General features: G+C 38.0%; 2 protein-coding genes across 2 annotated transcripts in view; both read left to right on the top strand.

Moving 5' to 3' along the window:
- LOC311064033 (uncharacterized protein) overlaps positions 1-3161 on the top strand; it is a 36210-nt gene extending 33049 nt beyond the window's left edge. The window contains exons 2-4 of the mRNA XM_084083748.1: positions 1459-1588; positions 1812-1912; positions 2278-3161. Of these exons, the coding sequence (XP_083939874.1) occupies positions 1523-1588; positions 1812-1912; positions 2278-2629 (519 nt within the window). The 5' untranslated portion in view covers positions 1459-1522 and the 3' untranslated portion in view covers positions 2630-3161. The remainder of the gene's footprint in view (positions 1-1458; positions 1589-1811; positions 1913-2277) is intronic.
- LOC311065189 (serine/threonine-protein kinase/endoribonuclease IRE1-like) lies at positions 89-19058 on the top strand (the record flags this gene model as incomplete). The annotated part of the gene is made up of 7 exons (XM_084085406.1): positions 89-723; positions 826-989; positions 12926-13146; positions 13315-13444; positions 13690-13790; positions 14106-14391; positions 18852-19058. Exons 1-7 carry the CDS (start codon positions 336-338, stop codon positions 19056-19058), a joined length of 1497 nt encoding a protein of 498 aa, XP_083941532.1. The 5' UTR covers positions 89-335.
- Positions 19059-19638: the final 580 nt, after the last annotated feature.

Here is a 19638-nt window from a genome sequence, read left to right as displayed (position 1 = left end):
GTGGCAGAAGAAGAAGAAGTGACAGAATAATGCGAATAACAATACGTGTCCAGAGCAGAGCTCTGGCCCCGTAAAAATCAGAAAAGCAAGAGGAGCTGAAAGATGAAGTTCATGTTGCTGTAGATACTGTTCCTGTTGAGGAATCTGGTCTGACTGAAAGTTCAAATGTGCAACCTATCCACCCCGTAGCCAGTGTGTCACCAAAACCACGTAATTGGTACCCAAACAGTCAAAGATGGAAGCAACAGTTAGAGAAGCTTGCAAACATAGATGAAAGTGAAGTGATCAAAGTTGGGAGTCTTGTGTTTGGGAAAGATGATGAATTCCGCATCGCAATGGGAAGTGATGGAACTGAGGTCTTCTTGGGGCTAAGAGATGACGGCACTGAAGTCGCAGTTAAGAGAATGCCCAAATTCAACTACCAAGTGCTGAAGAATGAGGAAGGCTTTTTACGTCTTCCAAAGCTTGATCATCCTTCAATTGTACGATATGTCGACTTTGCAGAGGATGATTACTTTGGATACCTTGGGCTTCAGTTATGTGAATACACTTTGGAAGAATACATCAAATGTAACTTTACTGAAGACAGCCTTGGTGAAATGAAGGATCTTGCAAATCAGGTTCTCAGTAGCTTAAGTATTCTTCATTATCAGAATCCTCAAATTCTCCACCGAGATACTCAAATTCTTCACCGGGATATCAAGCCCCAGAATGTCTTGATTGGTAAGAAATTAAGAACACACAGTTTCAGAGATTTAATTGAATTTTATTTCCATCAATCTTAAACACTGTTCATTATATTGATGTACCCAATTTGCCTTGCAGATGTTGAAAAAAGGGCAAGATTAGCAGATTTTGGAATAAGCCGACGATTACCGAAAGGACAAACAACCCTACGCACAAGCAGTGCAGGAACAAAATGCTGGAAGGCAAAGGAGACTTTGAACGAAGACAGTGATATTGCATATAAAAGAAGCACTGATATCCAGGTTATTATTTTATGTTTGTGAGAAAGTTTTAATAAATGAGGACAGAAAACATGATAATCTTACACATGTTCATGCTCCTTTTTAGGTGGCTGGGATGTTGACGTATTACATCCTTTCTGGAGGACACCATCCATTTGGCACAGGTGTTGAATGTGAATATAACATCTACAAAGGAATCTACAACCTGGATCATGTTCAGGATGTGGTTGCCAAGGATCTCATTGAGTGGATGATCCATGCAGACCCAAAGAAAAGACCTAAAGTGGAGGAATGCTTGGCTCATCCCTTCTTTTGGTTGAACGAGAAGTAAAACATTTTCTGTTCCATTATTGTTCATGCATTCTGTAAATATATGTAAAACAAAATGTTTCAGCTAATATTAATCGGTTTTATCTAATGTACTTATTCTACAAATAATATGTTTTAAGAGTAGCCTAATAGTTTCAATATTTTTATTTATTGTTTACAGGAAAGTAGAATAATTGAGAAAGATTGGAAATCTGAAGGAAGTTGAGAATTGTCGAAATGCTGACATGGACCTCTTGGGGTCACTAGACCAGTATGGTGAGAAGGGACAGTTCAACACGTGGAAACACAAGGTACATGAGTTCATTGCAATTGCAATGTTGTTTTGCGAAGAAAAAGTTTGAGAGGAAATAAAACTGCAATTGCACTTTGACGTTTTTTTTGTTTTTATTTCTCTCTGTTATTCCTCCTATTCTTTTTGGCTTTGCACACCTTAAGTACAGCAATTTGAATACTTTTGTGTTTATTATAGACACAAAGTCCATTTGCTCTCTAAGTTGTATGTTTTTATTCCAGTTCCCACCTGAGTTGGTCCAGAAGATGGATGGCAAGAAGAAGGCCTACCCTGAGAACACATTTGGATTGCTGCGCTTCATACGTAATCTCCATGAGCACTAGTAAGTTGAATTAGATTTAAAAACAACACAAAGAGAAGTCAGTCCTGTCCATGTGTAAATCCATGTATTATTTATCTATTTATTTTTCATGCCGCTGGCCAGTGGCTAACAAATTGCAGCCACACAATTTGAAATTCAGGACTCGTGGATGCAATACAAAGGTGCATGCACAAATTGACAAGGCACTGGGGGCTGCAATGTATTGAAGCTTGTGTTCTAGAACAGCGATTCTCAAATTTGTATTGAAAAATTGATATACTCAAGTAAAGTGAAACTAACTCAAAATTGTACTTAAGTACAGTACTTGAGTAAATGTAGTTAGTTTCCACCACTGCAGAATCTTGACTTCATTTGTGTGTTCACAGCACTGAGGATGCAGCTGACATTGACCTGATGGAGATGTTTCCTGCTCTGTTCGGATGTGTTTACAAGTTTGCCCAAGATCAAGGCTGGAACTCAACGACCACCCTGAAGAAAATGTTCTTGAGAGAAGATGTGGGCAGCAGTGCTGTGTGCACGTCTACACACCCTGACATAAAGACCAGTGTCAGTGCTGTGTGCACGTCTACACACCCTGACATAAAGACCAGTGTCAGTGCTGTGTGCACGTCTACACACCCTGACATAAAGACCAGTGTCAGTGCTGTGTGCACGTCTACAAACCCAGACATAAAGACCAGTGTAAGTGCTGTACGTGTGCACGTCCACACACCCTGACATAAAGACCAGTGTCAGTCTACCAGTGCAAGAATCTGGACTTAAAGACTCTGAAGTGACTGGTTCTCAAAGTGGGGTCCTTGAGGGGGCTCCAGGGCGTCCCGAGCTTAATCTGTTAATTTAGCATCAAAATCAGTCATCTGCTATTTTGGAACAATCTCAGAAAATGATGAAATTAGAAGAAGTTATTTGAAAAAAAAAAAATCTAAATCTTTTCAGGTCTGTTCTTCACTGAAGTCAAATACACATCAATTTGGGGGTCAATGAAACTGACTGATCTGACTGGTGACTTGGAGGACAATATCTTGTTAAAAAGACATCTTGTTGTCTGTAAAAAGGCATTGGTGGAAAGTACATTTACTGATACTGTACTTCAGTGCAATTTTGAGATACTTTTACTTTACTGGAGTATTTCCATCTTTCAATGCTTCTACTCCACTCCACCTCAGAGGCAAATATTGTACTTTTTACTTCACAACAAGATACTTAGTTACTTAGATTATTATTACAAAGCATACATTAACGATTTTAACACATTAACAACATGCCAAATGGGACGTTCTGCATACTTAGTAGGCCTACAATGAGTACATTGTGATGCCAATACTTTAGTAACGTCTTAAGTGAAATTTTGAATGCCGGATTTGTAACAGAGTAAATTTCTACTTGTACTCCCACCAATGAATGTCTGTAAAAAGGAAGCTACATTTAGTTTCTGTGATGTTCTGTTGATTATTGACTACTTATTGGGTAAATTGAATAATATATTTTTATAAATATATTTTATATAAATAAATCAACTTTAATTTATTTAACTTAATTCCCTTTTTTATTATATAATAGATTAAGTTGATTAGTCTGAATAAGTGTTGCAGCTCTATGACTTTATGGTGAATTTATATTATTTAACCACGTACATCCTATAGGGGCCCTTAGGGCTCTATACTTGGCCAATCTCTTTGCCATAAAGGTGTGTCACAACACAACTCAATGAGAGCTTGTAGATGTGCTATTTCTGCCGAATGTTAGCCTATCCGACAGCTATGATATGACAAAGTAAGCACTAAATTAACACTGAGGATTTTACAATGTAGATTGAGGTCCCAGGGATAAAAATGGGGGGTCCGTGGTCTAATGCAGTGGTTCCTAAACTGGGGGTCAGGACCTCCAGGGGGGTCCCTAAATTATTTTGGGGGGTCCCCAGATGATTAGCTCAATGTGCAACATGGTTTTCTCACTCAACAGTGTATACAGAGTGTCTGCACATTTCTAAAGTTACAATTTAATTACTTTTAAGACCCTTGTACCAAATTGGCCAAATAGTCAAATATTAAGCAAGAAATAGGCAAACATTGGGAAAATAGCAGATCTACAAACTCACAATGCCTCGCAGTGCGAGGCTCTGTGAGCTTGTAGTTCGGCTATTTTCACAATATTTATCTGCGGAACCGAGTCAAACTAAATGTGATGCCAACAACTCCAAATGCTTGTCAGGGTGGGGGGTCCACAGTTCAAATATGATTATTTTTTGGGGGGTCACAGCCTGAAAAGGTTGAGAACCACTGGTCTAATGCATATCAAACTGGGGGTCCATGAAATGAATAAGGTTGAGAATCACATCTACTGAAGGTCCAGGGTCTCAAACAGAAGCAGTAACATGTTGTCTCTAATAACAGAGCAGAAAGACTTCACACCTGATGGTTCTGTACAGCAATAGAAATATACAAACTCACTAGAAAACCTTGAATATACAATACATAACACTGGCAATGTACAGTGGTGTAAGTACTGTACTTAAGTACAATCAGTACAGATTTGTATTATTAATTGAGTTATTTATTATTGATTTAGTCTACTTTTATTTAATTACAAAATATGCATACTTCTTCCACCACTTGGACTGACTTTAACAAAACATCATCTACAGTGCCATGGGGTTTGGTTTGGCCTATACCGCCATCTACTGGCTCACATGGCTATATGCTCAACATTATGTTTAAGACTTGACCCCAGACATGTAAGACTATAGTAAATACCATGGGATCATCTGTGCTTTATGCATTTTTACATGTCTGAATAGAAAGTCACATCAGTCAGTATTATGTCGTTGATTACGGGGGCAAAAATGTTTTAAGAACAATGCAATTTTATTACAATTTAAGCATACAACAGATGCTCTTATCCAGAGTGACTTGCTATTGATAAATCGGAGAGAAAGCATTAACTCTAGTCAATAAACAAGGTAAATAGTCACCTAAATAGAATGCATAGAGAACAATATAGTGCCTCAAAGAAACTACCAGGTAAACAATGAACCTAGCATTTCTCTAATAACTGATATCTAAATAACTTTCTTAACATTTGTGGTGGAGAAAAACTAAATGTATGAAACAAAAACAAGAGAACAAGTGAGATAGTAAACTAGCATCTGTTGAAGGAAAAAGAAAGTGCCAAGCAGGGATACAAGGAGAGTTGAATTATTAAATAATATATTATTAGAATATCTGGGCTGTCTGCTCTAAAACAAATGATACACTAAAACCACAACCATTGTTGTGAGCTTCTGTGAGCTTTTGCACTGGTGTGTAGATGTTGTGCAGATAAGATTGGGTTGATAACATTCACAATGCAACCACACAACCACACAATATTTACAGAATGATGTGTACTAGATACTGTAAAAATGTAATAAAAACATTGTTGCTGTCATTCAGAAACCTTATATCTCTGTATTTCAACTTCTAATGTTTTGTTTTTTGTAAATGAATGCCTACTTCATCATACAAGAGTGCCACACAACATTAGTGAGATGATGCGTTGTGAGCTTGTAGATCAGCTACCTTAAAAAAAACATGTTTTTAAAATAATCCCCAAATGTGAACCACACACATTGAGGGACCTCTAAACAACACAGAGCTAAAAGTGATTCACTTACACCTAAAGGGGGGCGCTAGATATTTGCACTTATATCTGTTGCTAGGTGCTGGACAACAATGCAAAGAACAATGAAAAGTTAAAATATCCACACACGGGACTATAGATCCCTAACAAATGTATTCACAAGGCAACGTTTTGACCATTTAGGTCTTCATCAGACATAATTTTCCCCCAGTCGTGGCACTGAAGACAACAAAGCCATAGCAGGATGTGTTTTCTTTTTGCTTATTTGGGGAGTGAGAGAAGCAAAGAGACTTTTTCAGCTCCAGCATGCTGTGTGCAATGCTCAAAATATGTTCAGTGTGTCCACATCTGGATGGTGTCATATATCAGGGCATTCCACATTTTTGTAGCAGAGCTGCAGCATACAGGAAATATTCCAGTAAAGTAAAAATACTATACTGGATTATAAGTACAGTACTTGAATAAATGTACGTAGTTACTTTACACCACCACTGGGTCTTGGCAGAGCATCGTTGTAGATTGTATCGAATTTTTTTGTACTTTTACTTGTAATCCACTTCATATTAGAGGCAAATATTATACTTTTACTCCACCACAATTATTGGAAAGATTTAGTTATTAGTTACTTTGTAGATTTTGATTATTATTACAAAACATACAGTAGCCACTTCAGCCCTATATACATTTCGGCCATTTGAAAATAGCAGATCTACAAACTCACAATGTGTCGCATCGCGACGGATTGTGAGCTTGTAGATCTGCTATTTTCAAAAAGATTTTTATACATTTGAAAACTTGTAAAATGGGACATTCTGTAGGCTACTTTCTACTTTTGGTACTTAAGTATATTTTGATATTAATACTTTGTAGTTTTACTCAAGTACATTTTTTATTCCAGACTTTTACTTGTAAGGGCGCGCTCCCACCGCACTTTTATTTTACCTCTGGCTTCTGGGGCAGAATCTGGCAATGCTTTGTCAATGCAAATGCGTGGATTCTTGGGAAAAATCCGCAAGACCAGGAATCCACGCATTTGCATTGACAAAGCATTGGCAGTTTCTGCCCCAGGGGTAAAATAAAGGTGCGGTGGGAGTGTGGCCTAACAGAGTATTTCTACATTGCAGTATTGCTACTTTTACTTAAGTAAAACAATTTAGTACTTTTTCCACCACTGCCAAGATTCGACCTTAGAAACTGCCTCTGATTGGCCGCTTTCAACCTGCACACACACACACACACACACACGCACGCACGCACGCACGCACACGCACACACACACACACACACACACACACACACACACACACACACACACACACACACACACACACACACACACACACACTAGAGAGAGAATGGGAAGTCCTAAGCAAACATTAAGTTTTCATGAGGTTGCTGTAACTTGTAACCAGACTGAGGTGACGTGGATTTTAAAGACAGGCGTGTTTAACTGTCGCTGTCAAGATTAAACCCAGAAACTGTAAGTTTAATTTGCCACCTTATTCTTAGTGCTGTTGTTACAACTGAGTTGTGACTTGTAGTATTTGTTTGCTGTGACCATATTTTTGTAGAAATGTCTGTCGCAGATATGTTATGAACTTATGAGTTGTGAAATCCTGTTTTACCCTTCCTTTTTTCCCCTTTTTTCTATGAGAGCAACATCAGACCAAAACCAGTATGTTTATGCTGTTAAACGCTATTAAATCTGCCACACCCAAAGTCTACGTTCATAGCATTTTAAAGAGAGCCACCCAGTGTTGTGCAATTTACTCCGGAAGAGTAATAAGGTACTAGATACTTGTTACTTCTTTAAAACATTATAATATTATAACACAGTTCTTGGTGTCAAGAGTAAATAGTTACATTACATGTTACGTATATCACTATACTTTTACACATACACGACGTTACGTCATCATTTTGCAATGGGCGTGTGCTAAAAAAGAACAGATCTACAAATGTGTAACATCACAATGTAGTTGATAGCTTAGATCTGTTCTTTTTTCACATGTGACAATCCTACTATGGAGAATATAATTATAGGCTTATTATAGTCTATCTCAGACAAAAACAAATCACATTCATTGTAACTCAGTAACTCAAAGTTACTTGGAATAATATCTGTGATTTATTAATGTTTTGGCAATATAATAATTTACACTACTAGTTACTGGGGAAATAAATAATATTACAGCAATATATTACTTAGTAAATAGTTACTGTACAACACTGCCAATACCTTTACAATAGCACAGCAGTATGTAACTGTACAGTATAATTACTGTCCATTTTCCAAACAGCCTTAAAATGCAGTGGTGGAAAGTAACTAAGTACATTTACTCAAGTACTGTAGCCTACTTAAGTACCATTTTGAGGTAGTCTTTACTTTACTGGAGTGTTTCCAATTTTCAATAATTCTATTTCTACTCCACTACATCTCAAAGGCAAATATTGTACTTTTACTCCACTACAATTATTTGAAAATTTGAGTTATAAGTTACTTTGTAGATTTTTCTTATTAGTATAAAACCACTTATAAATACTTTTGGCAATTTTAAAATAGACAATCTACAAGCTCACAACATGTCGCTTTGTGGCGTGTTGTGAGCTTGTAGATCTGCCATTTTCAAAGGATTATTATACATTGTGAAATGGGACCTTCTGCATGAGTACATTTACTTTTGGTACTTTTAGTACATTTTGATGCTAATACTTTTGTACTTTTACTCAAGTAAATTTTGAATGGGAACGCATTCAGTTTGATTAATGAGTGCTCTGTTTGTTATAGGCCTACCATTATCTACTGTATACATGGATTAAAGTTCTCCATCGTGTTCGTGTGGATTTCTTAGGGGCTATTTATTTATTTATCAGAGAGACAGAGAGAGACAGAGAGAGAGAATGGGAAGTCCTAAGGATCATTTTATATTCATGAGGTTGTGCCCTGACTGAAACAGGTGTGACGTGGATTTGAAAGACAGACGTGTTTATCTGTCAATCTCAAGATTAAACCCAGAAACTGTAAATTGAATTTACCACCTTATTCTTAATGCTGTTGTTACGCTACAGGCAGTCAGATACACCTGAGGAGTTGTCACTTGCAGTATTTTGTTTACTATGACCATATTTGTGTATGTATTTTATGTATTAATTATGTATGTATGGTGATTTGTACAATCCTGTATTGTGTTTTTATTATTCTGTGAAAACAACATCGGATTGTATCTGCTGTTAAACAGTTCTGCCACACCACAATGATCTGTTCATAACATTTTAAAGAGAGCTACCCAGTGTTGGGCAATTCATTCAGGAAGATTAAGTTATTAGTTACTTATTACTAATTTAAAAAGCAACAATATTACATTACTTATTACTTGGTATCAAGAGATATATTACGTTATTACTACATTACTTTTGCATGTTCAGAATACATCATACTTTTGTGAAAGGGTGCATGCTTAAAAATAACAGATCTACAAGCTGTTTGATTTATTGATTGAATACTTTATTGACAGTTTCCCCCAAAAAAAGCACAGAAAGTACAGTTTAATACAAATACAATGCTAAAAGGATTGAAACCAAGAAGTTTCCATTGGGGTCCTGTGTATTGGATTCATAGGAACATTTAGTGACAGACAATATACAATACTATGCAATAACATCATAAATACGATGTAATAAAATAAAAATATATACAGTAAACCGTTCTGGGGGGGGTGGGGGGGGGGGTGGGGTAGTTGGCGGTGATAGGCTTGAATTTTGGACAGGGGCCAGTTCCGAATTGCAGCCACCTGTAGGTGCTCTTTTAGAGCGGTTTTGAAGGAGAGTAAGGATTCACACTTTTGTATACAGTAACTGTTGTTAGGGCATTCCACATTTTGGTGGCATAGCAGTAGAACGAATTTAACCCCTTGTTTGAGCCAAATCTGTGTTGAACGTGATTTGTGGAGCTCCCTCTGGAGTTGTGTTTGTGGGCGTCTTTAACGTTTTTGAAGTAGTTTGACAGGTACATGGGTGTCTTTGTGTTTGTGGTATCTTGTAGACCAGGCCCATTGCAAGTTGCTGTACTTTGTCCTCTACCCTGAGCCATCCCACCCTAGCAAAATGAACAGGGGTTAGATGAGTTGTAGCCTGACTAGTTTGTTTTGGGATGTCTGGAGCCTTTTTTAAGGCCTTTGTGGTGCTATGGTACCATGAGGTGCATGCATAGTCATAGTGACATTGGATGAGTGCTCCAGCTAACAATGAGCATCGCAACGTGTTGATAGCTTGTAGATCTGTTCTTTTTTCCTGCATGTGACAACCTCCTATGGAGTATAAATGATAGGCTTAATAACTTGGACAAAAACACTACTTACTGGGATCTTACTGCATCAATGTGATATGAATGCTCTGAGGAAGGCTCATGGCCGAAACAAGTAAGCGTTCATTTTATTGGTGTGCCAATAAAAAAAAGTGGAAATGTGAGTAATTTGTCGTCCATTTAATTGAATTTTTTGGATGTGCTACCCTTTTGGATTTTTTAAAATTCCTTTTTTTTTAATATGTTTACTGTATATATCTTTCTTTTTTATCACTACTCGTATATATGATGTTTAGCAAATTATTGTATATTATTGTTTGTCTTTAAATGTCTCGATTAATTGAATACACAGGACTCAATAGTATTCAATCAATCAATTAAATATAAAACAGGGCTTCATTTGTTAATGTGTAATTTTCATAATAATCTTTAGCTACAAAGTAAATCAGTAAGTAAATTTGCCTCTGAGATGTAGTGGAGTAGAAGTAAAAATGCCTCAAAATGGTGTACAGTACTTGAGTAAATGTACTTTGTTCTTTCCACCAATGATTACACAACAACCTTACATTTCTAAAACTGTCCCTTCTTTATCGACATGTGTAGAGGTTCAGTTAAATACACAATAAATGTTTGAGCAAATGTATTGAACACATTTTCTTTGTCAACCCACAGTTATTCTGAAGCAAAGACATGGATCCGGTAGTGCAGAGCATGAATAATGAGCTCCAAGTGGTTCCACCAGGGACCACAGCTGGCCCAACAGAAACAGACCCCATAATACAGTTCATTATGAGTGGAAACCTCAAGAAGTTCAAGAGATCAATCAGAGACAAAGACATGAATGGCCTATACCCATCCAAAGAGCTTAAGATTCAGATATGTCCTTTAGCCGCTGCTGTGGTATATCACAAGGAGGACATTTTTGTCTTTCTTCTGAAAGAGCGTGCAAACCCAGACCAGTTATCCACAAATAACTGGACCGCTCTGCATTTTGCCTCCTTTTACAAAACACCACTTGATTGTGTGCACAAACTGATTAAAGCAGGTGCAAATCCAAATGCTACCACAAATGGTCCCCGCGCTTTGACACCACTTCAGGTTGCTGCCATCAGTAAGAGAGATGATATTGTGAAAGTCCTAATCAAGGCTGGAGGGATTGTAGATCCAATCCCTGTTACACATCCTGCACATGGTATTTTCAATATGAAAATATCTGACATGATGCATGAGCTTGCATTGAGTGGCGGTGACTATTATTCTAAAATAAAACTTTTTATGGATCTGTACATTGCTGTACGGGAGAAAACACCAACAGAAGTTTTGAGCATTTTTGATCATTATATGCTGGAAGAGGATCCTCAGACCCATCTGACCATTATTGACACACTCTTTACTGCTACCGGACCATCAGAAGAGTATCGTCAGAGAACTATTAAGTGGTTAAAGGACAATGATAAGCTGAACTTCTACATTGAAAATGCAGAGAAACGCCTTCCAGAAATTCAAGGTGCAGCACTGCAGAGTTGTGTTGTTCAAAGTCTACAAGCAGTTTTCTGCACAATGAGAGAGATACCCAGTGAGTTATCGCTGTCTATGATCCCCAAGCTGCTGAAACTCCTTAGCACTCAAATTGCTCAATTACAAATCAAAGTTCTGTTAACTCTATATGTGATAGCACAAAAAACTAAAGTCAAAGATGACTGGAATCAGTACCTCATGAATACATTATGCACAACGATTGTTCCTTTTGTAAGGAAAGAGCACTCCTCTCTTGTGCGAGTGTATACATATGCCATACTGGCAAACCTGCTTCCATGTGCCACTGACATTTTTCTATCAGTGGGAATAGATCATGTGCCTGAGGATATAATTACATCTGCAGACATGACGATGGATAATGACCTGAAAGAAAAGCTTAGAGAAATGCAAAAATATCTAAACAAGCGAATCTCAGAGTGTGATGTTTCCACAACTGCCAATACAGAGCCACCAGGATCCAAAAAGAAGAAGAGAATAAGGAGAAAGAAATCAGGAAAGCAAGAGGAGCTGAAAGATGAAGTTCATGTTGATGCAGATACTGTTCCTGTTGAGGAATCTGGTCTGACTGAAAGTTCACATGTGCAACCTATCCACCCCGTAGCCAGTGTGTCGCCAAAACCACGTAATTGGTACCCAAACAGTCAAAGATGGAAGCAACAGTTAGAGAAGCTTGCAAACATAGATGAAAGTAAAGTGATCAAAGTTGGGAGTCTTGTGTTTGGGAAAGAAGATGAATTCTGCATTGCAATGGGAAGTGATGGAACTGAGGTCTTCTTGGGGCTGAGGGATCCTGACGGCACTGAAATCGCAGTTAAGAGAATGAGAAAAAAAACTACCAAGTGCTGAAGAATGAGGAAGGCGTTTTACGTCTTCCAAAGCTTGATCATCCTTCCATTGTACGATATGTCGACTCTGCAGAGGATGAGAACTTTGGATACCTTGGGCTTCAGTTATGTGAATACACGCTGGAAGAATACATCAATGAATCAATCAATGACTTTCCTGAAGACAGCCTTAGTGAAATGAGGAGAGATCTTGCAAATCAGGTTGTCAATAGCTTAAGCATTCTTCATTGCCAAAATCCTCATATTCTCCACCGGGATATCAAGCCCCAGAATGTCTTCATTGGTAAAACAACATACAACTTTTTTTTCATCAATCTTAAACACTGTTTTATTATATATATATATATATATATATATATATATATATATATATATATATATATATATATATATATATATATATATATATATATATATATGTTGATCTACTCAAATTGCCTTGCAGATGTAAACAATAGGGCAAGATTAGCAGATTTTGGAATAAGCCGGCGATTACCCAAAGGACAAACAACCCTACGTACAAGCAGTGCAGGAACGAAATGCTGGAAGGCAAAGGAGACTTTGAACGAAGACAGTGATATTGCATATAAAAGTAGCACTGATATCCAGGTTAATTCTTAATTCATTATTTTGTCTGTGTGAGAATTCTCTTTTATACATGAGAACAGAAAACGTGATAATCTTACTAATTGTCATACTCTTTCTTAGGTGGCTGGGATGTTAATATATTACATCCTTTCTGGAGGACACCATCCATTTGGCACAGGCTTTAGATGTGAAAGCAACATCTACGATGGAATCTACAACCTGGATCATGTTCAGGATGTGGTTGCCAAGGATCTCATTGAGTGGATGATCCATGCAGACCCAAAGAAAAGACCTAAAGTGGAGGGATGCCTGGCTCATCCCTTCTTTTGGTCAAACGAGAGGTATGACAGAACGTAAAACATTTCCCCTTCCATTATTGTTCATGCATTCTGATACATTATTTCCACTAAGAGAATTTGGTTTGATTTGACGGTAAGGTACTTATATTCGACCAATATGTTTAAGGTTAGCCTAATATTCAGTACATGTATATATTTCATTTTTTACAGGAAAGTAGAATACTTGATAAAGATTGGAAATCTAAAAGAAGTTCAGAATTGTCGAAATGCTAACCTGGACCTCTTGGGGGCACTAGACCAGTATGGTGAGAAGGGACAGTTCAACACGTGGAAACACAAGGTACATGAGCTTATTGCAAATAGTTTGAGAAGAAATTCAAGTAAAATTGCACTTTTATGTTTATTTATTTATGATTATGTTATTCCTTCTATTCTTTATGTCTCTTAAAATGCCTTTGCATAACTTATGCAAGCACTTTGAATACCTTTGTGTATAGTGTAGAAACAAACTTTGCCAACAAAACTAAATAATAATGAGTAATTTTCAAGTCCATTTGATCTCTAAGTTGTATGTTTTTATTCCAGTTCCCACCTGAGTTGCTTCAGAAGATGGATGGCACAAAGAAGGCCTACCCTGAGAACTCATTTGGATTGCTGCGCTTCATTCGCAATCTCCATGAGCACTAGTAAGTTGAATTAGATTTAAAAACAACACAAAGATGTCAGTCCTGTCCATGTATTTATTTTTCACGCCACTGGCCAGTGGCCAACAAGTTATCGACATACACATTGAAATTCAGGACTCATGAATGCAATACAAACTACTTAAATGTATTGCTTTTGTTCTAAAACAGAGATTCTCAAACATTTATTGAAAAATGGACATACTCAAGTAAAGTAAAAGTAACTCAAAAGTGTACTTAAGTACAGTACTTGAGTAAATGTAGTAAGTTTCCACCACTGCAGTATTGTGACTTATGACTTCATTTATCTGTTCACAGCGCTGAGGATGCAGCTGACATTGACCTGATGGAGATGTTTCCTGCTCTGTTCGGATGTGTTTACAAGTTTGCCCAAGATCAAGGTTGGAACTCAACGACCACCCTGAAGAAAATGTTCCTGAGAGAAGTGGACAGCACTGCTGTGTGCACGTCTACACACCCTGACATAAAGACCAGTGTCAGTGCTGTGTGCACGTCTACACACCCTGACATAAAGACCAGTGACAGTGCTGTGTGCACGTCTACACACCCTGACATAAAGACCAGTGCTCCAGTGCTCCCTTATGTACTGTACGCACTACCAGTGCAATCTGGACTTAAAGACTCTGAAGTGACTGGTTCTCAAAGTGGGTGTCCTTGAGGGGGTTCTAGGGGGTCCTTGAGGGAATTCCAGGGTGTCCCGAGTATAATTTTGGAAAATTCTCTGAACATTTTGAAAGTAGAAGTTATTTGTAATAATTTCAATGTTTTGTTTTTTTACAACAAAAATCCTTTATGGAGGTCCCTGGCACAACATCTTTTCAGATGGGGTCTGCTCTGCGCTGCAGTCAAATACACATACATTTGGGGGTCCATGACATGAAAAAGACTGACTGATCTGACTGGTGACTTGAAGGACAATATCTTGTTAAAATGTTTTAACATAATTGTTATTGACATTGTGTTGTCTGTAAAAAAGCATTGGTGGAAAGTAGCTAAGTACATTTACTGAAGTACTGCACTTCAGTGCAATTTTGAGATACTTTTACTTTATTGGAGTATTTCCATATTTCAATGCTTCTACTCCACTACACCTCAAATATTGTACTTTTTACATCACAACAAGTTACTTAGTTACTTAGATTAGTATTACAAAACATAAATTAATACATTTTTTAAAACATGCGAAATGGGACGTTATGCATACCTAGTATTTTTACTTAGTTCTTTGAGTACATTTTGATGCCAATACTTTAGTACTGTCTTAAGTGAAATTTTGAATACCGGACTAACAGAGTATTTCTACTTTTACTCTCACCAATGGATGTCTGTAAAAAGGAAGCTACATTTTTATTTATATTTTATATATATTATTATATAATAGATTAAGTTGATAAGTGTGAATAAGTGTTGCAGCTCTATAACTTTATGGTCAATTTAATTATTTAACCACGTAAATCCTATAGGGGTCCACCAGGGCTCTATACTTGGCCCCCTCCTTGTTTCCCTCTACACCAAATCTCTTTGCCAAAAAGGAAGAACAACACAATAAAATGAGAGCTTGTAGATCTGCTATTTCTGCCGAATGTTAGCCTATTATTATGAAATACCCAGTAGATTGGGGTCCCAGGGATAAAAATGGGGGGTCCGTGGTCTAATGCAGTGGTTCCCAAACTGGGGGTCAGGACCTCCAGGGGGGTCCCCAAATTATTTTGGGCGGTCCCCAGAGGATTAGCTTAATGTGCAAAATTGTTTTCTCACTCAACAGTGTATGCAGGGTGTCTGCACATTTCTAAAGTTACAATTTAATGACTTTTAAGACCCTTTTAATACCAAATTGTCAAATATTAAGCAAGAAAGAGGCAAACATTGGGAAAATAGCAGATCTACAAGCTCACAACGCCTTGCAGTGCGAGGCGTTGTGATTTATCTACGGAACGGAGTCAAACTAAATGTGATGCCAACAACTCCAAGCCTTGTCAGGGTGGGGGGTCCCTAGTTCAAATATGATTATTTTGGGGGGGTCCCCAGTTCAAATATGATTATTTGGGGGGGGGGGGGGGGGGGGGGGTCGCAGCCTGAAAAGGTTGAGAACCACTGGTGTAATGCATATCAAACTGGGGGTCCTTGAAATGCATAAGGTTGAGAATCACATCTACTGAAGGTCCAGGGTCTCAAACAGAAGTAGTAACATATTGTCTCTAATAACAGAGCAGAAAGACTTCACACCTGATGGTTCTGTACAGCAATAGAAATATACAAACTCACTATAAAACCTTGAATATACAATACATAACACTGGCAATGTACAGTGTAAGTATTGTACTTAAGTACAATCTTGAGGTACATTTTCTTCACTTGAGTAGCTATTTTACAAACTTCTACTCCATTACAGATGGAAATATTGATATTGTTTTAGTTACAAGTTACTGTGCAGATTTGTATTATTAATTGAGTTATTAATGATTGATTTAGTGTACTCGTACTTAATTACACAATCTGCATACTTCTTCCACCACTTGGGCCATTACTGACTTTAACAAAACATCATCTACAGTACAATGGGGTTTGGTTTGGCCTATACCGCCATCTGCTGGGTGTCTACATGCTCAACATTATGTATAAGACTTGCACCCAGAAATGCATTTTTACTGAATAGAAAGTCACATCAATTAGTCAGTATTATGTGGTTGATTACAGAAAATAAATTAAGTTTTAAGGACAATTTCCAATTGTATTACAATTTAGCATATACGTAGCACTGTAGCAGATGCTCTTATCCAGAGTGACTTGCTAGTGATAAATCACTAAAGTAGAGTAAACATGAACTAGTAAATAAACAGGGTAAATAGTCACCTAAAAAGAATGCAGAGAGAACAATATAGTGCCTCAAAGAAACTATAGGATACCAGGTAAACAATGAACCTGGCATTTCTCTAATAACCTGATATCTAAATAACTTTCATAACATTTGTGGTCGAGAACTATTGAGGTATCTACATAGTAACCTAGCATCTGTTGAAGGAAAAAGAAAGTGGCAAACAGGGATACCAGGAGAGTTCAGTTATTTAGTTGAATTATTAAATCATATATTATTACAATATCTGGGCTGTCTGCTTTAAAACAAATGATACACTAAAACCACAACCATTGTTGTGAGCTTCTGTAAGCTTTTTCCACTGGTGTGTAGATGTTGTGCAGATAAGATTGGGTTGATAACATTCACAATGCAACCACCAAAACACATTGGATTTACAGGATGATGTGTACTAGATACTGCATTTTTTAATAAAAACATTGTTGCTATCAGTCATAAACCTTGTTTTTCTGTATTTCAACTTTTACTGACGTTTAGTTTTTTTGTAAATGAATGCCCTAACAAGGGCAAAGACATGTACCAACAACATAGGATGTATTTTAAGTCTGTTTATTGTCATTGTGTGTGTGCGTGCGTGCGTGCGCGCACGCGTGTGTGCGTGCGTGGGTCCTATACCCTATATTCAATTGAACATTGTCTGTAGATATATCACAAACGCTCAAGCCCAAAAAGCCAACAAAAGAAATCCCCCAAATGTTGATGGACTGAAAAGTTTCATTTAACCAGAAAACCCTTGCACGTGGGATGGAAGACAGTCAATGATGATGATAACTCAACAATGATTGTGTTTATGATGAGCTTACTGTAGATTCCATATTGGCGGTGGACACATTGTATTTGCTTTTCAGGAAATAAAAATAAATAAATAACCTGTGGATCCCCAATGGATCCAATGCAGTTATTATTTAGTCACATGGTCTTTTCATGGGTTCAATATTTATGAAACCCACAGACACTTAACCACTTTCATTAAAAACAAATGGTGGCAATAGCAGATTGTCTATTTCTGCTACTTTTGCAAGACAGTCTTGTATGACAAAGGAGGTCATTAACGGGCGCGTCCTAGCGAGACATGACAGAATGGGTTTCATTTGGTGCCTGCCTGTGCGCGCATACTGGTTCTTATCAGTGTGTTAAGGGGTCTATTGTAAATAACATGGGATCATCTGTGCTTTATGCATTTTTACATGTCTGAATAGAACGTCACATCAATCAGTCAGAAGGCAAAACTATATTGTTTCTTATTAATACATTTTATTACAATTTAAGCATAGCAGATGCTCTTATCCAGAGCGACTTACAAGTGAATCTGAATAAGTAGAGTAAACATGAACTCTAGTCAATAAACAAGATAAATACTGTAGTCGCCTAGGGCAGAGAGAACAATATAGTGCCTGAAAGAAACTTTAGGATTCCAGGTAAACAATGAACCTAGCTTTTCTCATAACCTTATATCTAAATTGCTTTCTTAACATTTGTGGCAGAGAAAAACAATATGAGAACGATATGAGAACAAGTGAGGTATCTGCATAGCAAACTAGCATCTATCAAAGGGAGAAAAAAAAGTGTCAAGCAGGGATACTAGGAGAGTTTGGTTATTTTGTTGAATTATTAAATAATATACAGTATTATTAGAATATCTGGGCAGTCTGCTTTAAAACGAATTATACATAGCCATTGTTATGAGCTTCTGTGAGGTTTTGCACTGGTTTGCAGATGTTGTGCAGATACAATTTGGTTGATATAGTTCACCATGCAAAAACATCACTTTGAGTCAGCTCTAATGCTTTTCCAACTTGGTTACTAACCAAGTTAGTGTCGTTTATGTGTGCGCGACTGTGTGTGCATGCTGTGTTGTATTTAATTATGCACCGGAATGTGCCCAAATATGGACATGCCTGACAGCACGTCATTACTGACGTAATGTACCGATATATTAAGGGTGTGTTCGGAAGTGCGCCCTTAGATTCTACGCCAATTTGAGAGTGTTTTTGGGTTGTCTGTTCTGGTGTAAATCAATTCACGAACAGTCATACTAGATATACTAATTCATTAGAGATGCCATTTTCCATCCATCCATCTCAATACTTCTCAACCGCTTGTCCCGAATCGTGGAGGTCAAAGTTCCAGCAGAGAATCTCAGACTTCCCTTTCCTGGGTCACATTAGCCACGTCTAACTAGGGGACCCGAGGCGTTCCCAGGCCATTATGGAGATATCATCCCCCCGGGAGATATCATCCCCCCACCTGGTCCTTGGTCTGCCAAGGGGCCTCCTCCCAGCCGGACGTGCACCACAGAACTCGTGGGGAGACGGCTCTCAGGAAACATCCATACTAGATGTCCGAACCACCTTAACTGGCTCCTTTCCAAGTAAAGAAGCAGCGGCTCTACTCCCCGTCTCCTGGATGACTGAGCTTCTTATCCTTTCCCTAAGGAAGATGCCAGCCACCCAACTGAGAAAACTAATTTCGGCAATCTTGTTCTGGTGACCCACATTTCATGACCATAGGTGGGAGTATAGGAACAAAGACTGACCGTTTGGGATTTGCCTTCTGGCTCAGCTCTCTTTTCATCACAGCAGTGCAGTTCAGTGAATGCAGTACAAATCCCGCTGCTCCTATTCTCCGGCTGATCTCCACCCATTCCCTACTTGCAGTGTACCATTCTCCAGATTCCTAATGAGAACCATGGTCTCAGATTTAGCCACTTCATACTCAACTGTGAGCGCTGGACGTTGCCATTCAAATTAAACATTAATTCACCCCATGTATAAACCCGTTTTGTTACACGTAGATTGAGTGTTGAATACTGTCTTAAGTACCAAACAAGCAGCAACCACACCTTTTGCAATGGCTTTCCACCACTGTTGCTGCCTACGTTCAGACGCTCAGGCAACCCCGCTTTTCAGACGGACAGATGCCAACACTGACTACAACATTGCCACACTGCAGTTC

The sequence above is a fragment of the Gymnoscopelus microlampas genome, assembly GCF_963454915.1.
Source record: "Gymnoscopelus microlampas genome assembly, chromosome: 17".
NCBI lineage: Eukaryota > Metazoa > Chordata > Actinopteri > Myctophiformes > Myctophidae > Gymnoscopelus > Gymnoscopelus microlampas.
The sequence above is the reverse complement of the archived record's forward strand: the minus strand, read 5'-3'. Positions and strand labels throughout refer to the sequence as shown.